This window comes from Silene latifolia, chromosome 2 (assembly GCF_048544455.1).
Source record: "Silene latifolia isolate original U9 population chromosome 2, ASM4854445v1, whole genome shotgun sequence".
NCBI lineage: Eukaryota > Viridiplantae > Streptophyta > Magnoliopsida > Caryophyllales > Caryophyllaceae > Silene > Silene latifolia.
Genome location: NC_133527.1, coordinates 2,955,337 through 2,979,870, shown reverse-complemented (window position 1 = coordinate 2,979,870; position 24,534 = coordinate 2,955,337). Strand labels below are relative to the sequence as shown.

Here is a 24,534-nt window from a genome sequence, read left to right as displayed (position 1 = left end):
ACAGAAATCACAAATACATTAGCACCTCGTAAATTTAAACCGTGGGAATATAAATAAAACCAATGCATCAAAAAATCAAATTCCTTTAACTGAGGGGGAGAAATAGAGAGATAAGAATAAGAAGAAAAATTAAAATAAAAAGGAAACCCTTTTCTTCTTTGTTCATCTCTCCCAACTATCAATCTCACCCCCAATTCCCCAAAATCCCCTTTTCCAATCAATCATCAAAATCAAATCTATTTAACATTTTCTTAAACCCTTTTCGCTAATTCACAATACCCATATTTCCATCTTCTCTTTCCCTAATTATTCCCAATTTTTAGGGCATAATTTGGTTCAGAGAAGAGGAATTAACCCTAATTTTGAAAAAAATTGGGAAAGTTTTGTAGATTTTATGTGTTTTTAGGACAATTCAGCTGAATAATTTCTGGGTTTTGTTGGGTTTTTGTTTAATTTGAGAATTGATTAATGGATTGTAATAATCAAGCTTTGGTTATGGTAGATAAGGAGAAGGAAGTTGATCCTTTTCTCGTTGAAGCTCTTCAAAACCCGCGTCATCGTCTTACCAGTTTAGTTTTTCTCTTCATCTTGTTTAAAATTGGAAGTTTTGGTTAATTATTTTGGTATTTTGTTTTAATTTGTTTATAATTAATGTAATTTTGTAGTGATTATTGGTAGTTAGTGTGGAATTATGTAGATTTGGGGTTCAATGTGAGTATTGTAGCTAGGATTTTGTAGATTTGTTGTTTAAGTTTGTGTGTTTTGTTGGAATTTTATGATTTAGATTGGTGGAACTTCATGAATGTGCTAGTTATGGTGGGTTATGTTACTTTTGTCTTAGATCGGGTTGCGTGGTTAGGGTTTTGTTGACCACGGCCGAGTTATTTTGGACTTAATTTCAGGTTATTTAAGTTCGTGTTTGTTCTTATAACTTACGAATTCAGCTCAGTTTAGATAGTTTCGGTTAGAAAGTAGGAAACCTAAAGTTGTCAAAGAAAAGAAGGTAAAATTGGTGTCATTAGTTTGTGGAGATTTGTTTGTTGTGAGATGGTTGGCACATTGAATTACGATCAATCGAGTGCATGGAAGGAAACAAGTAGTGTTTGTAAGAATGTGTGAGCAAGGTTGCTCGAGATGAAGTCATGTAGGTTAGAGATGATGTATACCTGAGGCGGCAATATGTTGTCTGTAGAAAGAAAATTCGGTTAAATCTTGTAAAAAGTGACTTAATAGGAGTTCATAGAAGCAAAGTAATGCGTGCAATGCCGGTTTTTGAGCTTATTGTAGGTGAATGTTTGCCTTTCTATAGGATGTTTCATGATTTAGAATTAGAATATAGTCAGCATTCTATTTGTATGATCAATCATGTAATATTATGACATTGAGATTGTACGAAAATGATGGTTTAGATACTTGCTGACGGTCTTCTATTAATAGGATTTGTTCCTTTCGTGTCTGTCCTTCCATTAGTGAGGTTGCTCTCGATATATTATGGCTTAAGAGTTTCTATTTTGGAGAAAGTTGGTGGAACTTTGAATGTCAGTTTGATGTTGAGTGTTCTGCAATGAGCCAATGAACTGCTGATGATACAAGTTTTCCTCATAGAGTAATTGAATCTAGATAGTGTACCTAAATTTTGTCCTTTTTTTTTCTCTATGGCTTGCCTTTATCCTTAAATTTAAGTTTTTCGGCTTTTAATGCTTGTATTTCGGCATGTATTTGTTTTCTGTTTATTGGCATTGGTCTGTATCAGTCATTTAGATGTGAAATGTAATCAATTCTAAGTAAATGTTTGCTCTATTTCAAATTAATATCCTTTGTTTGGAGAGATGGTTTCCTGATTATTTTGTCTTTCATTTATCTCAGTTCTGCGAATGGAACTCGATATTCAGAAATTCTTGCAGAATCCTGAGCAGCAGCAGTTTGAATTTCAACACTTCCCAACATCCTATTTACGGCTTGCTGCTCATAGGGTTGCTCAACATTATGGGCTCCAGACTATGGTGCTGGACAATCTGGTTGATGGACCAGGCACTAAGATTATGGTTAGCAAAACTGCCGAGAGCAAATATCCATCTGTTTGTTTATCAGAAATATCTGCTAAACAGTCGGATAACAACAAGCTCGAACAAGTGAAAGTTGCTATCATGACTAGGCCTGGTAGGACGTCCTCTGGTGATGCAGCTGATATGGAGCGGAAGAGGCTGATAAGAACCGTGGAAGAGAGAAAGGAAGAGTATGACAAGGCAAGGGCTCGCATTTTCAGTAGCCCAGGTAGTCCTTCAGATGAGACCTCATCTCAAGGTTCGGCTGATGGGAAGGGTTTATGTCCAAGCAAGGATGATAACGGAGGATGTCGGGTTTTCTCGAATGATTTGGACAAAAATCTTGGTTTCAGGGATGTCGGTAATCCTTCGAGAGTTGCCATTATAAGGGACAGAGAAAAGGATCGTTTTGATCCAGACTATGACCGTAGTTATGATAGGTACAATAATTTAATACTCCGTAGTACTTATACAGATTTTATTACTTTAGCCTGCAATTCACTTGAGTTTGACTTGGCACTATTATATGGTAATTGTTTTTATTTCCTATCGGTTATATGATGTCGTCTTGGCCTGTGTTGTTTGGTCGACATTTTTCTCGTGTCTAATCTAGTACATCTTATATTATTTGTTGAACACCTTCCTCTGAGAGAGAAGATAAAGAAGTTGGCCAGTGAAGAATAGTAGTTTACTAATGTTGAGTTTTTGATCACGGCAATATTTTTCCTACGCTTAATGAGATTTCTGAATTTAAAGAACTCTTGTTATATGTTTTTTTTGTTTGAGATTTACTTGTCAAAAAAGTGCTACTATATGCTTTTGGTGATATTGAGCTATATATAGTTTATTTGATGGAAGGTTAACTTTTTGTTGGGCTACTTTATTTCCTGCAGGTATGTGAAGAGCTTCCCAATTGGTCAGAGATATTTGGATCCTTACAACATGCCCAAGTTTCAACCTTCATTTGTGCAGTATGAGGCTGGTTTTCCTCAGATGGGCCACATTCCCGTGCCACAAACCTCACTGAACTATGGACCTCCATCTGCTCCAGCTATCAGTCATTACTCAACGATGGGATTGAATCAGGCTTCAACGGATGCGGTGTATATGCAGTGGCCCAGTCCTGCTATGATGTATGCACATTCATTTGAGCAACTCAGGCACTCAGTTTTTCAGGTAGGACGCAATTCTCAATCTTCTTTAATTCAAGGGCACATTAGATTTTGGATTGACAGATTGTGACTAGTGAGTTGTGATTTTTCTGGGAAATGTGATTGACATTATAGAGAAGGCAAAAGGCTAAATATCTGTTTTCAATTTGTAATGAAAGTTCTAAAAAAACTCGGACTGGTGGTGTACTATCATAATTGGTTGTTTGTATTAACAATATATCCTCACTATCTTCCGTATCTTCGTCAATCAAGCAAATCTCGTCATAAACAGCAATATATCACTCGAAATATACCGCATAATTGTTTAGTCGAAATAAACTACCTATAATTACAAGATATTTTGTGTCATTTTGAGTAAACATTTATGCTGTATATTTCGAGTGATATATTACTGTTTATGACGAGATTTGCTTGATTGACGAAGATACGGAAGATAGTGAGGATATATTGTTAATAGTTTGTTTGGGTGTATTTAATTAGTACTCCGTCTTTCTTAGCTTCGTTATAACTTATAAGTGGTGTGAATGCCTTGTGTGTTGGGACTTGTGTTACCCGGACTCGTCTTGAAGGGTCGGACACGAGTGCGTATCCAAGTGTCGGACCCGGCTATTTTATGAAAAATTGTCAAGTTTTTGGTCTAAAATGAAGTGTCGGAGTGTCATACCAATGTCCAAGGATTGAGTGTCGGACACGGGTAAGTGAGCTCACGTGAAGTGTCGAAGTAACATAGGTTGGGCAGGGATAACTTGGCTACTATTTGATGAGCTAATTTATTTACGAACACCTCAAATTCAACGGTATTGCTCCTTGTGGGATGACTACCATGACACATGGCACTTGATACTTGATGGTCTATAGGTCGACTAATTAGTCATCCCAACTCATCACACTTTAGTAAGGATGACTATGGAGTGGATCTCGACCAAATCATGTTTAATCTTGATACACCGAGTCCAAATTTTCCAGATCCAGCTCTGATCCTGTAGACATGAAATGTTATTAGATCTGTTTCATTGGGTCCAAATTTAAGATCCTGGTCTGTTCCATTAGTATCGGGTTCAAGATTCGTTACCACCTCTATCTATTCTATATTTCTATGTTTCATTTGATTGCACTAAAGCGTCGCATACACACCCCATCCTTTCCTTGGAAATCTTGAATATGGATTGTATACACATTGTGCCTTTTCGGTTGTATGTTATATGCTGCCTGAAATACCAACAACGACTCGAATATACTGACATTGGCGTATCTTGTTGCAGGGTCCGTACGTTCAGCAACCTCTCAGCTTCGACTACTTACAAAACCATTAAATACCAATTTCAGTATGTTGCTCTATTTGTATTAATTTTATTACCAGGAAGTCAGGAACTACCTACTAAAACCTCTAGGTCTACATTAATGTTAGACTATACATGTAATGCTTCTTTGTTTAAATTCATTTCTAAACACTATTATCTTTGCTACTCGTATCACATATCGCCCACAGATTTAAGTATCTTCTCCTTTTGGTTTCTCGGTTACATTCGGTCTATGATGGTTGGTTGGGCCATTGGTTGTTGTCGTGTCAAAATGTCTTTCCCTTTTGACTTCGAAGCACCTTTCTACAAGGCTCGAATGTGCGGTGTTCGTGTTTGTTTTTTCCGTTCTACCTAGCTCCCTATAGAAGTCAGTCAGAAGTCGGAACAATGTTTTTCCAAAGTTTTACATACCCGATATTCGCTAATCTGTCTGTCCATGTTCATGGATCAGAGGACATGTTAGGCCTGTGTTCGAGCCTATTTACGCACCTAATTTGTGACTACGCTGTTTGCCTTATTGCCTCCATTCTGATAATCGGGGATTAAAAGTGTAAAACCTGGCGCTTTCTATGCCATTCAATTTGTAATTTGTGTTCTTGGTCACGTCGAATCAAGATTATAAATTATAAGTGTGCTGATTTAAATCTTGATTAAGATTATAAGTGTGTTGATTTAAATAAAAGAATAATGCAATGCAAGTTTTATCGAGGGCACACTAGTAACACGACATAGCAATAGATTTTGAAAATCCGTTGGTAGAATTGGCGATGGCGAATTGGCGATGGCGCTATAACAGTTTATGGGTTATGGTCGTGATACTGATACGGAGAACCCATTGACGCTTGTGCTTTTCTTTATCGTCAATTTGAGCTGTCCAAGAAAGCCTTCGACAAGTTCTCCATCTTCATCCCTCTCAAGGGAAATGCGACTAGAGATGTTTATATTCGACGGTCCCCTCCCCTACACGGTTGGGTTCTCTTGAATACTAATGGAGCCTCGGCCTCCCATCAATTTGGGCTATCCAAGAAAGCCTTTGACAAGTTCTCCATCTTCATCCCTCTCAAGGGAAATGTGACTAGAGATGTTTATATTCGATGGTCCCCTCCCCTACACGGTTGAGTTCTCTTGAATACCAATGGAGCCTCGACCTCCAAGGGCCAACCCAGGTCCCAAGGAACTTTATCTCGGCCTACTACTTTTCTTGTGGAACGTGTTCATCGATGAGGGCCCAAAAGATAAATAAATCACTAGATTAATATGATAATAATTTGAATAACCACGTATTCATGGGTTAACTATGCTTTAAAATAACTATAACCATATTTTATCCCAAAATTGTTATAGTACATATTACTTATGTTGTATTTTTTTTTACGAATATAGTCAATAATATTAGTTATTTAATTTATTTTTTTGCATTAATAATTTAATCTAACTTTTTGCTAGTAAATTTTTAAATTTTTAATTTATATGATAGCTAAGTTTTGTCTTTTTCTTTAAATCAATTTTATATTATTTTTATAATTTTGTTGGGTAATATTTTTTTTTATACAAACTTGAAGACTCTAGTTAACTGCCTAACGAATTGTTACGACACTTAACTATATATAAGGAATAAAAGCAAACTATAACCGTCACAAAAAAAATAAAAGCCGTGTTTTTCCCGCCAATTATTTTTTTTTTCAAGAAAATGGCATCATTTTCAGATTTCAGTTTGACATTAGTCAGTTGAGGAGACAACTCCAATTGGCACTTGATCATCCGAATTTGAATCCGAATTCTATCGGATTTTTTAATGTATCTCGATCGTTTGGCTTCCAAATCGCTTACCACAATGCACGACGTGAAATATCGGTCCCAAGACTTACTCTCCCGCTCTAATCTTTGTGGTGTCTCTATTGTGTTCGTAGCACTGAGAATCTCGTGCGAATTTCAGAAGTTTTCCACTATCTAATGAGCTTGAGTATTGAAGATAAAAACATCACCATGAAACACAATGAAAATTGAAGACTCCGATGTAGTCTAATTTTGAGTGACACCTTATGAAGGCGAATGTATTTATTATTCGCTTGGTTCGTCAATTCACGCAAAATATCTCAAATTTTGCATTTCTTGTAATTTTGTAAAACAAAAAACACAATTATCCTCACATGCTAGTTACATATATCACGTTTTGGCATAGCATTGCTCATCGTTGGTTGCTTTTGTTATCAGTGTTGCTCTCATTTTCTTGTTATTGTTTCGTTGTTGTCGTTTTTGTTATTGTTATAATGGTTAATATCGTTTTTGGGTGACACCTTACACTACAATAAAAAGGCACTTGTACCACGAATTATGCCACATGAATTCATAATTCGTGGCATAAATTTACACTTGTAGGAGTCGTAATTTTCTTATGATTAGGACTCGTTTTACAGATTATTTGAGTAAAATCGACTTGCACGAGAATAATAATTTTGCGAAATAAAGCATTAAAAGTTTTAGTGTTACTAAAATATAAGGCGCCCTTAATCAAATCATTAAAGTTTTAGTGTTACATGTATTATTTTTTAGATTCATTATAATTTTTTTAAGTTCAGTTTTTTGTATAGTATCTCGGATTTTTTAAATATAGCTTATAAATTGTACATCTACGCTGAGATAATGCATATAAAGCTCAACTTCTATACAATCAGTTGTAATTAGACCTGTCAAAATTGTCGGACCTAAAAAACCCGACCTGCACCCGAACATGACCCGAACCGAATTGACTCAACCTAGTATAACCCAACCCTTTTTTTTTATTATTGCAAACTGATTATTATTCAAAAATAAATTGATAATAGTTAAAAAAAAAAATGACCTGATCCGTCCTAAACCCGATCCGAAGTTTCCAGACCCGAAATAACCCGATTAAGGCCCTGTTCTTTTGTACTTAAAGTTACCCCCTTTAAATTCAGTCCAGTTCCTATAAGTTAAGTTCAGTTTAGCTCTTATAAGTTAAGTTCAGTTCAGCTCTTATAAGTTCAGTTCAGTTCCTATAAGTTCAGTTCAACTCCTATTACCTCAGTTTAGACAAGTTCATAGAACATATATTAACTACAAAATCATACCCGTTTTTTAATATTGACAAATTGAAAAAAAATATTACGCTTTTCATTTAAATCAACTCAAAAAAAAATCTAATACTAAAATTATCCAATACACATTATTCTTAAATAAAAAACAAAAAAATGAAGCGTAAGGAAGCTATATACAAGGTACGAAATAACATAGTAAAATACATTTGACGAGACAATGAATTCGATAATGTCACTGAAAATGAGGATGAAGATGAAAGTGACGACGAGGAGGAGGATAATATGGAAATAGATGGTTAGAAAAAAATGTAATATGTAATTGTAATACCCGAGTAAATTTTCTATTTTCTAATATATTTAAGAAAATTCTTTGTTTGAAAGGGGAAAGAATTTTTATTTATTAGGGTCAAGAAGGTACACAAATGAAAGGAATCCATCCTAGAGGGAGATATTGACCCAATAAAATTTGAAAGGCATAGTAACCTAGTATTGGTAAGACCCTAGAATAAGAATAAAATAGTTCGGTTAGAATCTGACTCAATAATAACTTTACCCGTAGAATTTTAGCTAGACCTATCTCAAAGAAAATAACCCGAGAAGTAAAATATCTAGATATTTAATAAAATTTAATATATAATATTGATTTTTGTCACATGTTAAATTAGAAAATAAAAAAATAAAAAAATAAAAATGTAGTTGAAGACTTACCTCGTGCATTTCTACCTAAGATAGGCATGGTTGACTTCATTTTATTTGGTGAAAACATTCACCACGTAGCATTTGCTAGAATGTGTTAACCGACATTGAAAACTATAAATAGGATCCCTTGTTCATTCCTCATATCCATGGCACAAAACAAAAATGATCAATGTTATTTAGTATATTGGTAAATGGTAACAAGCATCTTACGACACGATATATGAAAGGTATATTTCCTACCCCTTCGTCTTAAGTTAATATAATGAGTAAGTATATTATCGTTATAATTACTTAACTGATATTATAATGTACGTGAATTATTGTTTATGTGATAAAGTTATGTTATACTTGTATATTTCACGTAATGTGGTTTACGTGAGATATGACTGTGTTACTGTTTGTGTTAATAATTGACGTTATAATGCTCACGTGATAAGTGTGTTGATTTAAATAAAAGAATAATGCAATGCAAGTTTTATCGAGGGCACACTAGTAACACGACATAGCAATAGATTTTGAAAATCCGTTGGTAGAATTGGCGATGGCGCTATAACAGTTTATGGGTTATGGTCGTGATACTGATACGGAGAACCCCATTGACGCTTGTGCTTTTCTTTATCGTCAATTTGAGCTGTCCAAGAAAGCCTTCGACAAGTTCTCCATCTTCATCCCTCTCAAGGGAAATGCGACTAGAGATGTTTATATTCGACGGTCCCCTCCCCTACACGGTTGGGTTCTCTTGAATACTAATGGAGCCTCGGCCTCCCATCAATTTGGGCTATCCAAGAAAGCCTTTGACAAGTTCTCCATCTTCATCCCTCTCAAGGGAAATGTGACTAGAGATGTTTATATTCGATGGTCCCCTCCCCTACACGGTTGAGTTCTCTTGAATACCAATGGAGCCTCGACCTCCAAGGGCCAACCCAGGTCCCAAGGAACTTTATCTCGGCCTACTACTTTTCTTGTGGAACGTGTTCATCGATGAGGGCCCAAAAGATAAATAAATCACTTAAAAATTCATGAATGAGTTTTGTGATGCCTCTAACTAAAAATTCCATTAAATTTCCATTATTATGTCATAAATTATAACGGATGTTTTTAATAGTAGTTTGTACTTATTAAAAAGTAATTTGTGATGCTTCTCATATAAGATGATGATGTAACACACAAATCCGTCTTGTTTGTGACGGAGAATTTGTGTTACAACTTGAACAACTTTGAATCACTTTGAAAACTGTTTTAAGTAGGCATCTTGAGGTAAGATTTTCGAGCACTTAAAGACACAACATCGACTCAGACTTCGTGTAATTTTTTTGTGTGGATGATATTGTAAGGTAGAGGACCAAGCTTTGAATGGTGGTGATAAGGTGGATGAGGGCTGGTCGATTGGCCTTAGAATGTGGCGGGTTAGCGAGGTTATTCCGGTAGGAAGGGTCTATGAGTGATGGTTGTTTTGGTATAGGGCGATAGGGAGGCGGGTCGATGGTGGTGGTAAGGGTGGCTGGTCAGACTTCGTGTGATTTTGTGGATGATATTGCAAGGTAGATGACCAAGCTTTGAATGGTTGTGATAAGATGGATGAGGGCTGGTCGATTGGCCTTAGAAGGTGGCGGGTTAGCGTGGTTATTCCGGTAGGGAGGGTCTATGATTGTTGGTTGTTTTGGTATAGGGCGGTAGGGAGGCAGGTCGATGGTGGTGGTAAGAGTGGCTGGTCGTGACAGTGGCTCGGTTTTGTGAAGATTGTTCTATGCTACGGTTTTGTGTGTTTTTTGTGAGTAATTTCGTGTGTTCTTGGTAAGGGTTGATGTGTGCATGAGAGGGGTTAAGGGGAGTATTTATAAGTGACAGAAAAAGATAAAAATGATTTGTCAGGACGACTCAAAAGTAAATTTAAAGAAAATATTCTAAACCAAATTTAATTAGTTAAAACCAGTTAAAACCAATAAATTTTGATTAGAAATCATTTATTTTATCCGAATACCAACTCGAACCGATTTTCAAGAACTTAGTCGATTTTTGAACCTCTCACACGTGTTTGCGTTCGATCATCCTTGGGTGTTGCCGTGTTGGTTGGTAGATACAAATACGAGTATCGTGAAGGATACGAGTTTCTACAAAGTATATTCAAATATCGCATTGCTATACAAAATACTGATCAATTGTTAGTATAAAAGTAACGACTAGATTAATATGATAATAATTTGAATAACCACGTATTCATGGGTTAACTATGCTTTAAAATAACTATAACCATATTTTATCCCAAAATTGTTATAGTACATATTACTTATGTTGTATTTTTTTTTACGAATATAGTCAATAATATTAGTTATTTAATTTATTTTTTTGCATTAATAATTTAATCTAACTTTTTGCTAGTAAATTTTTAAATTTTTAATTTATATGATAGCTAAGTTTTGTCTTTTTCTTTAAATCAATTTTATATTATTTTTATAATTTTGTTGGGTAATATTTTTTTTTATACAAACTTGAAGACTCTAGTTAACTGCCTAACGAATTGTTACGACACTTAACTATATATAAGGAATAAAAGCAAACTATAACCGTCACAAAAAAAATAAAAGCCGTGTTTTTCCCGCCAATTATTTTTTTTTTTTTTTTTTTTCAAGAAAATGGCATCATTTTGATTTGATTTGACATTAGTCGATTGAGGAGACAACTCCAATTGGCACTTGATCATCCGAATTTGAATCCGAATTCTATCGGATTTTTTAATGTATCTCGATCGTTTGGCTTCCAAATCGCTTACCACAATGCACGACGTGAAATATCGGTCCCAAGACTTACTCTCCCGCTCTAATCTTTGTGGTGTCTCTATTGTGTTCGTAGTAATCGAGAATCTCGTGCGAATTTGAAGTTTTCCACTATCTAATGAGCTTGAGTATTGAAGATAAAAACATCACCATGAAACACAATGAAAATTGAAGACTCCGATGTAGTCTAATTTTGAGTGACACCTTATGAAGGCGAATGTATTTATTATTCGCTTGGTTCGTCAATTCACGCAAAATATCTCAAATTTTGCATTTCTTGTAATTTTGTAAAACAAAAAACACAATTATCCTCACATGCTAGTTACATATATCACGTTTTGGCATAGCATTGCTCATCGTTGGTTGCTTTTGTTATCAGTGTTGCTCTCATTTTCTTGTTATTGTTTCGTTGTTGTCGTTTTTGTTATTGTTATAATGGTTAATATCGTTTTTGGGTGACACCTTACACTACAATAAAAAGGCACTTGTACCACGAATTATGCCACATGAATTCATAATTCGTGGCATAAATTTACACTTGTAGGAGTCGTAATTTTCTTATGATTAGGACTCGTTTTCTGATTATTTGAGTAAAATCGACTTGCACGAGAATAATAATTTTGCGAAATAAAGCATTAAAAGTTTTAGTGTTACTAAAATATAAGGCGCCCTTAATCAAATCATTAAAGTTTTAGTGTTACATGTATTATTTTTTAGATTCATTATAATTTTTTTAAGTTCAGTTTTTTGTATAGTATCTCGGATTTTTTAAATATAGCTTATAAATTGTACATCTACGCTGAGATAATGCATATAAAGCTCAACTTCTATACAATCAGTTGTAATTAGACCTGTCAAAATTGTCGGACCTAAAAAACCCGACCTGCACCCGAACATGACCCGAACCGAATTAACTCAACCTAGTATAACCCAACCCTTTTTTTTATTATTGCAAACTGATTATTATTCAAAAATAAATTGATAATAGTTAAAAAAAAAATGACCTGATCCGTCCTAAACCCGATCCGAAGTTTCCAGACCCGAAATAACCCGATTAAGGCCCTGTTCTTTTGTACTTAAAGTTACCCCCTTTAAATTCAGTCCAGTTCCTATAAGTTAAGTTCAGTTTAGCTCTTATAAGTTAAGTTCAGTTCAGCTCTTATAAGTTCAGTTCAGTTCCTATAAGTTCAGTTCAACTCCTATTACCTCAGTTTAGACAAGTTCATAGAACATATATTAACTACAAAATCATACCCGTTTTTTAATATTGACAAATTGAAAAAAAATATTACGCTTTTCATTTAAATCAACTCAAAAAAAAATCTAATACTAAAATTATCCAATACACATTATTCTTAAATAAAAAACAAAAAAATGAAGCGTAAGGAAGCTATATACAAGGTACGAAATAACATAGTAAAATACATTTGACGAGACAATGAATTCGATAATGTCACTGAAAATGAGGATGAAGATGAAAGTGACGACGAGGAGGAGGATAATATGGAAATAGATGGTTAGAAAAAAATGTAATATGTAATTGTAATACCCGAGTAAATTTTCTATTTTCTAATATATTTAAGAAAATTCTTTGTTTGAAAGGGGAAAGAATTTTTATTTATTAGGGTCAAGAAGGTACACAAATGAAAGGAATCCATCCTAGAGGGAGATATTGACCCAATAAAATTTGAAAGGCATAGTAACCTAGTATTGGTAAGACCCTAGAATAAGAATAAAATAGTTCGGTTAGAATCTGACTCAATAATAACTTTACCCGTAGAATTTTAGCTAGACCTATCTCAAAGAAAATAACCCGAGAAGTAAAATATCTAGATATTTAATAAAATTTAATATATAATATTGATTTTTGTCACATGTTAAATTAGAAAATAAAAAAATAAAAAAATAAAAATGTAGTTGAAGACTTACCTCGTGCATTTCTACCTAAGATAGGCATGGTTGACTTCATTTTATTTGGTGAAAACATTCACCACGTAGCATTTGCTAGAATGTGTTAACCGACATTGAAAACTATAAATAGGATCCCTTGTTCATTCCTCATATCCATGGCACAAAACAAAAATGATCAATGTTATTTAGTATATTGGTAAATGGTAACAAGCATCTTACGACACGATATATGAAAGGTATATTTCCTACCCCTTCGTCTTAAGTTAATATAATGAGTAAGTATATTATCGTTATAATTACTTAACCGATATTATAATGTACGTGAATGATTGTTTATGTGATAAAGTTATGTTATACTTGTATATTTCACGTAATGTGGTTTACGTGAGATATGATCGTTATTCTTGTTTGTGTTAATAATTGACGTTATAATGCTCACGTGATAAGTGTGTTGATTTAAATAAAAGAATAATGCAATGCAAGTTTTATCGAGGGCACACTAGTAACACGACATAGCAATAGATTTTGAAAATCCGTTGGTAGAATTGGCGATGGCGCTATAACAGTTTATGGGTTATGGTCGTGATACTGATACGGAGAACCCCATTGACGCTTGTGCTTTTCTTTATCGTCAATTTGAGCTGTCCAAGAAAGCCTTCGACAAGTTCTCCATCTTCATCCCTCTCAAGGGAAATGCGACTAGAGATGTTTATATTCGACGGTCCCCTCCCCTACACGGTTGGGTTCTCTTGAATACTAATGGAGCCTCGGCCTCCCATCAATTTGGGCTATCCAAGAAAGCCTTTGACAAGTTCTCCATCTTCATCCCTCTCAAGGGAAATGTGACTAGAGATGTTTATATTCGATGGTCCCCTCCCCTACACGGTTGAGTTCTCTTGAATACCAATGGAGCCTCGACCTCCAAGGGCCAACCCAGGTCCCAAGGAACTTTATCTCGGCCTACTACTTTTCTTGTGGAACGTGTTCATCGATGAGGGCCCAAAAGATAAATAAATCACTTAAAAATTCATGAATGAGTTTTGTGATGCCTCTAACTAAAAATTCCATTAAATTTCCATTATTATGTCATAAATTATAACGGATGTTTTTAATAGTAGTTTGTACTTATTAAAAAGTAATTTGTGATGCTTCTCATATAAGATGATGATGTAACACACAGTCCGTCTTGTTTGTGACGGAGAATTTGTGTTACAACTTGAACAACTTTGAATCACTTTGAAAACTGTTTTAAGTAGGCATCTTGAGGTAAGATTTTCGAGCACTTAAAGACACAACATCGACTCAGACTTCGTGTAATTTTTTTGTGTGGATGATATTGTAAGGTAGAGGACCAAGCTTTGAATGGTGGTGATAAGGTGGATGAGGGCTGGTCGATTGGCCTTAGAATGTGGCGGGTTAGCGAGGTTATTCCGGTAGGAAGGGTCTATGAGTGATGGTTGTTTTGGTATAGGGCGATAGGGAGGCGGGTCGATGGTGGTGGTAAGGGTGGCTGGTCAGACTTCGTGTGATTTTGTGGATGATATTGCAAGGTAGATGACCAAGCTTTGAATGGTTGTGATAAGATGGATGAGGGCTGGTCGATTGGCCTTAGAAGGTGGCGGGTTAGCGTGGTTATTCCGGTAGGGAGGGTCTATGATTGTTGGTTGTTTTGGTATAGGGCGGTAGGGAGGCAGGTCGATGGTGGTGGTAAGAGTGGCTGGTCGTGACAGTGGCTCGGTTTTGTGAAGATTGTTCTATGCTACGGTTTTGTGTGTTTTTTGTGAGTAATTTCGTGTGTTCTTGGTAAGGGTTGATGTGTGCATGAGAGGGGTTAAGGGGAGTATTTATAAGTGTGAGAAAAAGATAAAAATGATTTGTCGGGACGACTCAAAAGTAAATTTAAAGAAAATATTCTAAACCAAATTTAATTAGTTAAAACCAGTTAAAACCAATAAATTTTGATTAGAAATCATTTATTTTATCCGAATACCAACTCGAACCGATTTTCAAGAACTTAGTCGATTTTTGAACCTCTCACACGTGTTTGCGTTCGATCATCCTTGGGTGTTGCCGTGTTGGTTGGTAGATACAAATACGAGTATCGTGAAGGATACGAGTTTCTACAAAGTATATTCAAATATCGCATTGCTATACAAAATACTGATCAATTGTTAGTATAAAAGTAACGACTAGATTAATATGATAATAATTTGAATAACCACGTATTCATGGGTTAACTATGCTTTAAAATAACTATAACCATATTTTATCCCAAAATTGTTATAGTACATATTACTTATGTTGTATTTTTTTTTACGAATATAGTCAATAATATTAGTTATTTAATTTATTTTTTTGCATTAATAATTTAATCTAACTTTTTGCTAGTAAATTTTTAAATTTTTAATTTATATGATAGCTAAGTTTTGTCTTTTTCTTTAAATCAATTTTATATTATTTTTATAATTTTGTTGGGTAATATTTTTTTTTATACAAACTTGAAGACTCTAGTTAACTGCCTAACGAATTGTTACGACACTTAACTATATATAAGGAATAAAAGCAAACTATAACCGTCACAAAAAAAATAAAAGCCGTGTTTTTCCCGCCAATTATTTTTTTTTTCAAGAAAATGGCATCATTTTCAGATTTCAGTTTGACATTAGTCAGTTGAGGAGACAACTCCAATTGGCACTTGATCATCCGAATTTGAATCCGAATTCTATCGGATTTTTTAATGTATCTCGATCGTTTGGCTTCCAAATCGCTTACCACAATGCACGACGTGAAATATCGGTCCCAAGACTTACTCTCCCGCTCTAATCTTTGTGGTGTCTCTATTGTGTTCGTAGCAATCGAGAATCTCGTGCGAATTTGAAGTTTTCCACTATCTAATGAGCTTGAGTATTGAAGATAAAAACATCACCATGAAACACAATGAAAATTGAAGACTCCGATGTAGTCTAATTTTGAGTGACACCTTATGAAGGCGAATGTATTTATTATTCGCTTGGTTCGTCAATTCACGCAAAATATCTCAAATTTTGCATTTCTTGTAATTTTGTAAAACAAAAAACACAATTATCCTCACATGCTAGTTACATATATCACGTTTTGGCATAGCATTGCTCATCGTTGGTTGCTTTTGTTATCAGTGTTGCTCTCATTTTCTTGTTATTGTTTCGTTGTTGTCGTTTTTGTTATTGTTATAATGGTTAATATCGTTTTTGGGTGACACCTTACACTACAATAAAAAGGCACTTGTACCACGAATTATGCCACATGAATTCATAATTCGTGGCATAAATTTACACTTGTAGGAGTCGTAATTTTCTTATGATTAGGACTCGTTTTACAGATTATTTGAGTAAAATCGACTTGCACGAGAATAATAATTTTGCGAAATAAAGCATTAAAAGTTTTAGTGTTACTAAAATATAAGGCGCCCTTAATCAAATCATTAAAGTTTTAGTGTTACATGTATTATTTTTTAGATTCATTATAATTTTTTTAAGTTCAGTTTTTTGTATAGTATCTCGGATTTTTTAAATATAGCTTATAAATTGTACATCTACGCTGAGATAATGCATATAAAGCTCAACTTCTATACAATCAGTTGTAATTAGACCTGTCAAAATTGTCGGACCTAAAAACCCGACTGCACCGAACATGACCCGAACCGAATTGACTCAACCTAGTATAACCCAACCCTTTTTTTTTATTATTGCAAACTGATTATTATTCAAAAATAAATTGATAATAGTTAAAAAAAAAAATGACCTGATCCGTCCTAAACCCGATCCGAAGTTTCCAGACCCGAAATAACCCGATTAAGGCCCTGTTCTTTTGTACTTAAAGTTACCCCCTTTAAATTCAGTCCAGTTCCTATAAGTTAAGTTCAGTTTAGCTCTTATAAGTTAAGTTCAGTTCAGCTCTTATAAGTTCAGTTCAGTTCCTATAAGTTCAGTTCAACTCCTATTACCTCAGTTTAGACAAGTTCATAGAACATATATTAACTACAAAATCATACCCGTTTTTTAATATTGACAAATTGAAAAAAAATATTACGCTTTTCATTTAAATCAACTCAAAAAAAAATCTAATACTAAAATTATCCAATACACATTATTCTTAAATAAAAAACAAAAAAATGAAGCGTAAGGAAGCTATATACAAGGTACGAAATAACATAGTAAAATACATTTGACGAGACAATGAATTCGATAATGTCACTGAAAATGAGGATGAAGATGAAAGTGACGACGAGGAGGAGGATAATATGGAAATAGATGGTTAGAAAAAAATGTAATATGTAATTGTAATACCCGAGTAAATTTTCTATTTTCTAATATATTTAAGAAAATTCTTTGTTTGAAAGGGGAAAGAATTTTTATTTATTAGGGTCAAGAAGGTACACAAATGAAAGGAATCCATCCTAGAGGGAGATATTGACCCAATAAAATTTGAAAGGCATAGTAACCTAGTATTGGTAAGACCCTAGAATAAGAATAAAATAGTTCGGTTAGAATCTGACTCAATAATAACTTTACCCGTAGAATTTTAGCTAGACCTATCTCAAAGAAAATAACCCGAGAAGTAAAATATCTAGATATTTAATAAAATTTAATATATAATATTGATTTTTGTCACATGTTAAATTAGAAAATAAAAAAATAAAAAAATAAAAATGTAGTTGAAGACTTACCTCGTGCATTTCTACCTAAGATAGGCATGGTTGACTTCATTTTATTTGGTGAAAACATTCACCACGTAGCATTTGCTAGAATGTGTTAACCGACATTGAAAACTATAAATAGGATCCCTTGTTCATTCCTCATATCCATGGCACAAAACAAAAATGATCAATGTTATTTAGTATATTGGTAAATGGTAACAAGCATCTTACGACACGATATATGAAAGGTATATTTCCTACCCCTTCGTCTTAAGTTAATATAATGAGTAAGTATATTATCGTTATAATTACTTAACTGATATTATAATGTACGTGAATTATTGTTTATGTGATAAAGTTATGTTATACTTGTATATTTCACGTAATGTGGTTTACGTGAGATATGACTGTGTTACTGTTTGTGTTAATAATTGACGTTATAATGCTCACGTGATAAGTGTGTTGATTTAAATAAAAGAATAATGCAATGCAAGTTTTATCGAGGGCACACTAGTAACACGACATAGCAATAGATTTTGAAAATCCGTTGGTAGAATTGGCGATGGCGCTATAACAGTTTATGGGTTATGGTCGTGATACTGATACGGAGAACCCCATTGACGCTTGTGCTTTTCTTTATCGTCAATTTGAGCTGTCCAAGAAAGCCTTCGACAAGTTCTCCATCTTCATCCCTCTCAAGGGAAATGCGACTAGAGATGTTTATATTCGACGGTCCCCTCCCCTACACGGTTGGGTTCTCTTGAATACTAATGGAGCCTCGGCCTCCCATCAATTTGGGCTATCCAAGAAAGCCTTTGACAAGTTCTCCATCTTCATCCCTCTCAAGGGAAATGTGACTAGAGATGTTTATATTCGATGGTCCCCTCCCCTACACGGTTGAGTTCTCTTGAATACCAATGGAGCCTCGACCTCCAAGGGCCAACCCAGGTCCCAAGGAACTTTATCTCGGCCTACTACTTTTCTTGTGGAACGTGTTCATCGATGAGGGCCCAAAAGATAAATAAATCACTTAAAAATTCATGAATGAGTTTTGTGATGCCTCTAACTAAAAATTCCATTAAATTTCCATTATTATGTCATAAATTATAACGGATGTTTTTAATAGTAGTTTGTACTTATTAAAAAGTAATTTGTGATGCTTCTCATATAAGATGATGATGTAACACACAGTCCGTCTTGTTTGTGACGGAGAATTTGTGTTACAACTTGAACAACTTTGAATCACTTTGAAAACTGTTTTAAGTAGGCATCTTGAGGTAAGATTTTCGAGCACTTAAAGACACAACATCGACTCAGACTTCGTGTAATTTTTTTGTGTGGATGATATTGTAAGGTAGAGGACCAAGCTTTGAATGGCGGTGATAAGGTGGATGAGGGCTGGTCGATTGGCCTTAGAATGTGGCGGGTTAGCGAGGTTATTCCGGTAGGAAGGGTCTATGAGTGATGGTTGTTTTGGTATAGGGCGATAGGGAGGCGGGTCGATGGTGGTGGTAAGGGTGGCTGGTCAGACTTCGTGTGATTTTGTGGATGATATTGCAAGGTAGATGACCAAGCTTTGAATGGTTGTGATAAGATGGATGAGGGCTGGTCGATTGGCCTTAGAAGGTGGCGGGTTAGCGTGGTTATTCCGGTAGGGAGGGTCTATGATTGTTGGTTGTTTTGGTATAGGGCGGTAGGGAGGCAGGTCGATGGTGGTGGTAAGAGTGGCTGGTCGTGACAGTGGCTCGGTTTTGTGAAGATTGTTCTATGCTACGGTTTTGTGTGTTTTTTGTGAGTAATTTCGTGTGTTCTTGGTAAGGGTTGATGTGTGCATGAGAGGGGTTAAGGGGAGTATTTATAAGTGACAGAAAAAGATAAAAATGATTTGTCAGGACGACTCAAAAGTAAATTTAAAGAAAATATTCTAAACCAAATTTAATTAGTTAAAACCAGTTAAAACCAATAAATTTTGATTAGAAATCATTTATTTTATCCGAATACCAACTCGAACCGATTTTCAAGAACTTAGTCGATTTTTGAACCTCTCACACGTGTTTGCGTTCGATCATCCTTGGGTGTTGCCGTGTTGGTTGGTAGATACAAATACGAGTATCGTGAAGGATACGAGTTTCTACAAAGTATATTCAAATATCGCATTGCTATACAAAATACTGATCAATTGTTAGTATAAAAGTAACGACTAGATTAATATGATAATAATTTGAATAACCACGTATTCATGGGTTAACTATGCTTTAAAATAACTATAACCATATTTTATCCCAAAATTGTTATAGTACATATTACTTATGTTGTATTTTTTTTTACGAATATAGTCAATAATATTAGTTATTTAATTTATTTTTTTGCATTAATAATTTAATCTAACTTTTTGCTAGTAAATTTTTAAATTTTTAATTTATATGATAGCTAAGTTTTGTCTTTTTCTTTAAATCAATTTTATATTATTTTTATAATTTTGTTGGGTAATATTTTTTTTTATACAAACTTGAAGACTCTAGTTAACTGCCTAACGAATTGTTACGACACTTAACTATATATAAGGAATAAAAGCAAACTATAACCGTCACAAAAAAAATAAAAGCCGTGTTTTTCCCGCCAATTATTTTTTTTTTCAAGAAAATGGCATCATTTTGATTTGATTTGACATTAGTCGATTGAGGAGACAACTCAATTGGCACTTGATCATCCGAATTTGAATCCGAATTCTATCGGATTTTTTAATGTATCTCGATCGTTTGGCTTCCAAATCGCTTACCACAATGCACGACGTGAAATATCGGTCCCAAGACTTACTCTCCCGCTCTAATCTTTGTGGTGTCTCTATTGTGTTCGTAGTAATCGAGAATCTCGTGCGAATTTGAAGTTTTCCACTATCTAATGAGCTTGAGTATTGAAGATAAAAACATCACCATGAAACACAATGAAAATTGAAGACTCCGATGTAGTCTAATTTTGAGTGACACCTTATGAAGGCGAATGTATTTATTATTCGCTTGGTTCGTCAATTCACGCAAAATATCTCAAATTTTGCATTTCTTGTAATTTTGTAAAACAAAAAACACAATTATCCTCACATGCTAGTTACATATATCACGTTTTGGCATAGCATTGCTCATCGTTGGTTGCTTTTGTTATCAGTGTTGCTCTCATTTTCTTGTTATTGTTTCGTTGTTGTCGTTTTTGTTATTGTTATAATGGTTAATATCGTTTTTGGGTGACACCTTACACTACAATAAAAAGGCACTTGTACCACGAATTATGCCACATGAATTCATAATTCGTGGCATAAATTTACACTTGTAGGAGTCGTAATTTTCTTATGATTAGGACTCGTTTTCTGATTATTTGAGTAAAATCGACTTGCACGAGAATAATAATTTTGCGAAATAAAGCATTAAAAGTTTTAGTGTTACTAAAATATAAGGCGCCCTTAATCAAATCATTAAAGTTTTAGTGTTACATGTATTATTTTTTAGATTCATTATAATTTTTTTAAGTTCAGTTTTTTGTATAGTATCTCGGATTTTTTAAATATAGCTTATAAATTGTACATCTACGCTGAGATAATGCATATAAAGCTCAACTTCTATACAATCAGTTGTAATTAGACCTGTCAAAATTGTCGGACCTAAAAAACCCGACTGCACCCGAACATGACCGAACCGAATTGACTCAACCTAGTATAACCCAACCTTTTTTTTTTTATTATTGCAAACTGATTATTATTCAAAAATAAATTGATAATAGTTAAAAAAAAAAAATGACGATCCGTCCTAAACCCGATCCGAAGTTTCCAGACCCGAAATAACCCGATTAAGGCCCTGTTCTTTTGTACTTAAAGTTACCCCCTTTAAATTCAGTCCAGTTCCTATAAGTTAAGTTCAGTTTAGCTCTTATAAGTTAAGTTCAGTTCAGCTCTTATAAGTTCAGTTCAGTTCCTATAAGTTCAGTTCAACTCCTATTACCTCAGTTTAGACAAGTTCATAGAACATATATTAACTACAAAATCATACCCGTTTTTTAATATTGACAAATTGAAAAAAAATATTACGCTTTTCATTTAAATCAACTCAAAAAAAAATCTAATACTAAAATTATCCAATACACATTATTCTTAAATAAAAAACAAAAAAATGAAGCGTAAGGAAGCTATATACAAGGTACGAAATAACATAGTAAAATACATTTGACGAGACAATGAATTCGATAATGTCTTTGAAAATGAGGATGAAGATGAAAGTGACGACGAGGAGGAGGATAATATGGAAATAGATGGTTAGAAAAAAATGTAATATGTAATTGTAATACCCGAGTAAATTTTCTATTTTCTAATATATTTAAGAAAATTCTTTGTTTGAAAGGGGAAAGAATTTTTATTTATTAGGGTCAAGAAGGTACACAAATGAAAGGAATCCATCCTAGAGGGAGATATTGACCCAATAAAATTTGAAAGGCATAGTAACCTAGTATTGGTAAGACCCTAGAATAAGAATAAAATAGTTCGGTTAGAATCTGACTCAATAATAACTTTACCCGTAGAATTTTAGCTAGACCTATCTCAAAGAAAATAACCCGAGAAGTAAAATATCTAGATATTTAATAAAATTTAATATATAATATTGATTTTTGTCACATGTTAAATTAGAAAATAAAAAAATAAAAAAATAAAAATGTAGTTGAAGACTTACCTCGTGCATTTCTACCTAAGATAGGCATGGTTGACTTCATTTTATTTGGTGAAAACATTCACCACGTAGCATTTGCTAGAATGTGTTAACCGACATTGAAAACTATAAATAGGATCCCTTGTTCATTCCTCATATCCATGGCACAAAACAAAAATGATCAATGTTATTTAGTATATTGGTAAATGGTAACAAGCATCTTACGACACGATATATGAAAGGTATATTTCCTACCCCTTCGTCTTAAGTTAATATAATGAGTAAGTATATTATCGTTATAATTACTTAGCTGATATTATAATGTACGTGAATTATTGTTTATGTGATAAAGTTATGTTATACTTGTATATTTCACGTAATGTGGTTTACGTGAGATATGACTGTGTTACTGTTTGTGTTAATAATTGACGTTATAATGCTCACGTGATAAGTGTGTTGATTTAAATAAAAGAATAATGCAATGCAAGTTTTATCGAGGGCACACTAGTAACACGACATAGCAATAGATTTTGAAAATCCGTTGGTAGAATTGGCGATGGCGCTATAACTTGATTTATGGGTTATGGTCGTGATCGATACGGAGAACCCCATTGACGCTTGTGCTTTTCTTTATCGTCAATTTGAGCTGTCCAAGAAAGCCTTCGACAAGTTCTCCATCTTCATCCCTCTCAAGGGAAATGCGACTAGAGATGTTTATATTCGACGGTCCCCTCCCCTACACGGTTGGGTTCTCTTGAATACTAATGGAGCCTCGGCCTCCCATCAATTTGGGCTATCCAAGAAAGCCTTTGACAAGTTCTCCATCTTCATCCCTCTCAAGGGAAATGTGACTAGAGATGTTTATATTCGATGGTCCCCTCCCCTACACGGTTGAGTTCTCTTGAATACCAATGGAGCCTCGACCTCCAAGGGCCAACCCAGGTCCCAAGGAACTTTATCTCGGCCTACTACTTTTCTTGTGGAACGTGTTCATCGATGAGGGCCCAAAAGATAAATAAATCACTTAAAAATTCATGAATGAGTTTTGTGATGCCTCTAACTAAAAATTCCATTAAATTTCCATTATTATGTCATAAATTATAACGGATGTTTTTAATAGTAGTTTGTACTTATTAAAAAGTAATTTGTGATGCTTCTCATATAAGATGATGATGTAACACACAAATCCGTCTTGTTTGTGACGGAGAATTTGTGTTACAACTTGAACAACTTTGAATCACTTTGAAAACTGTTTTAAGTAGGCATCTTGAGGTAAGATTTTCGAGCACTTAAAGACACAACATCGACTCAGACTTCGTGTAATTTTTTTGTGTGGATGATATTGTAAGGTAGAGGACCAAGCTTTGAATGGTGGTGATAAGGTGGATGAGGGCTGGTCGATTGGCCTTAGAATGTGGCGGGTTAGCGAGGTTATTCCGGTAGGAAGGGTCTATGAGTGATGGTTGTTTTGGTATAGGGCGATAGGGAGGCGGGTCGATGGTGGTGGTAAGGGTGGTGGTCGGACTTCGTGTGATTTTGTGGATGATATTGCAAGGTAGATGACCAAGCTTTGAATGGTTGTGATAAGATGGATGAGGGCTGGTCGATTGGCCTTAGAAGGTGGCGGGTTAGCGTGGTTATTCCGGTAGGGAGGGTCTATGATTGTTGGTTGTTTTGGTATAGGGCGGTAGGGAGGCAGGTCGATGGTGGTGGTAAGAGTGGTGGTCGTGACGGTGGCTCGGTTTTGTGAAGATTGTTCTATGCTACGGTTTTGTGTGTTTTTTGTGAGTAATTTCGTGTGTTCTTGGTAAGGGTTGATGTGTGCATGAGAGGGGTTAAGGGGAGTATTTATAAGTGAGTGAGAAAAAGATAAAAATGATTTGTCGGGACGACTCAAAAGTAAATTTAAAGAAAATATTCTAAACCAAATTTAATTAGTTAAAACCAGTTAAAACCAATAAATTTTGATTAGAAATCATTTATTTTATCCGAATACCAACTCGAACCGATTTTCAAGAACTTAGTCGATTTTTGAACCTCTCACACGTGTTTGCGTTCGATCATCCTTGGGTGTTGCCGTGTTGGTTGGTAGATACAAATACGAGTATCGTGAAGGATACGAGTTTCTACAAAGTATATTCAAATATCGCATTGCTATACAAAATACTGATCAATTGTTAGTATAAAAGTAACGACTAGATTAATATGAT

The 24,534-nt window shown here is 34.5% G+C and overlaps 1 protein-coding gene across 1 annotated transcript; it reads left to right on the top strand.

Annotated features, from left to right (window-relative positions):
* The first annotated feature begins 61 nt into the window (after nucleotides 1-61).
* On the top strand, nucleotides 62-4,715 carry LOC141642024 (uncharacterized). Its single transcript, XM_074450685.1, has 4 exons — nucleotides 62-568; nucleotides 1,867-2,485; nucleotides 2,939-3,221; nucleotides 4,480-4,715. Exons 1-4 carry the CDS (start codon nucleotides 469-471, stop codon nucleotides 4,528-4,530), a joined length of 1,053 nt encoding a protein of 350 aa, XP_074306786.1. The 5' UTR covers nucleotides 62-468; the 3' UTR covers nucleotides 4,531-4,715.
* Nucleotides 4,716-24,534: the final 19,819 nt, after the last annotated feature.

What these genes read in the sequence shown, in the direction of transcription:
- LOC141642024 (XM_074450685.1), top strand. Translation starts at nt 469, where the DNA reads ATGGATTGTAATAATCAAGCTTTGGTTATGGTAGATAAGGAGAAGGAA. An exon ending in TATGACCGTAGTTATGATAG is followed by an intron (nt 2,486 to 2,938) that starts GTACAATAATTT and finishes TATTTCCTGCAG; the next exon opens with GTATGTGAAGAGCTTCCCAA. An exon ending in TCAGGCACTCAGTTTTTCAG is followed by an intron (nt 3,222 to 4,479) that starts GTAGGACGCAAT and finishes ATCTTGTTGCAG; the next exon opens with GGTCCGTACGTTCAGCAACC.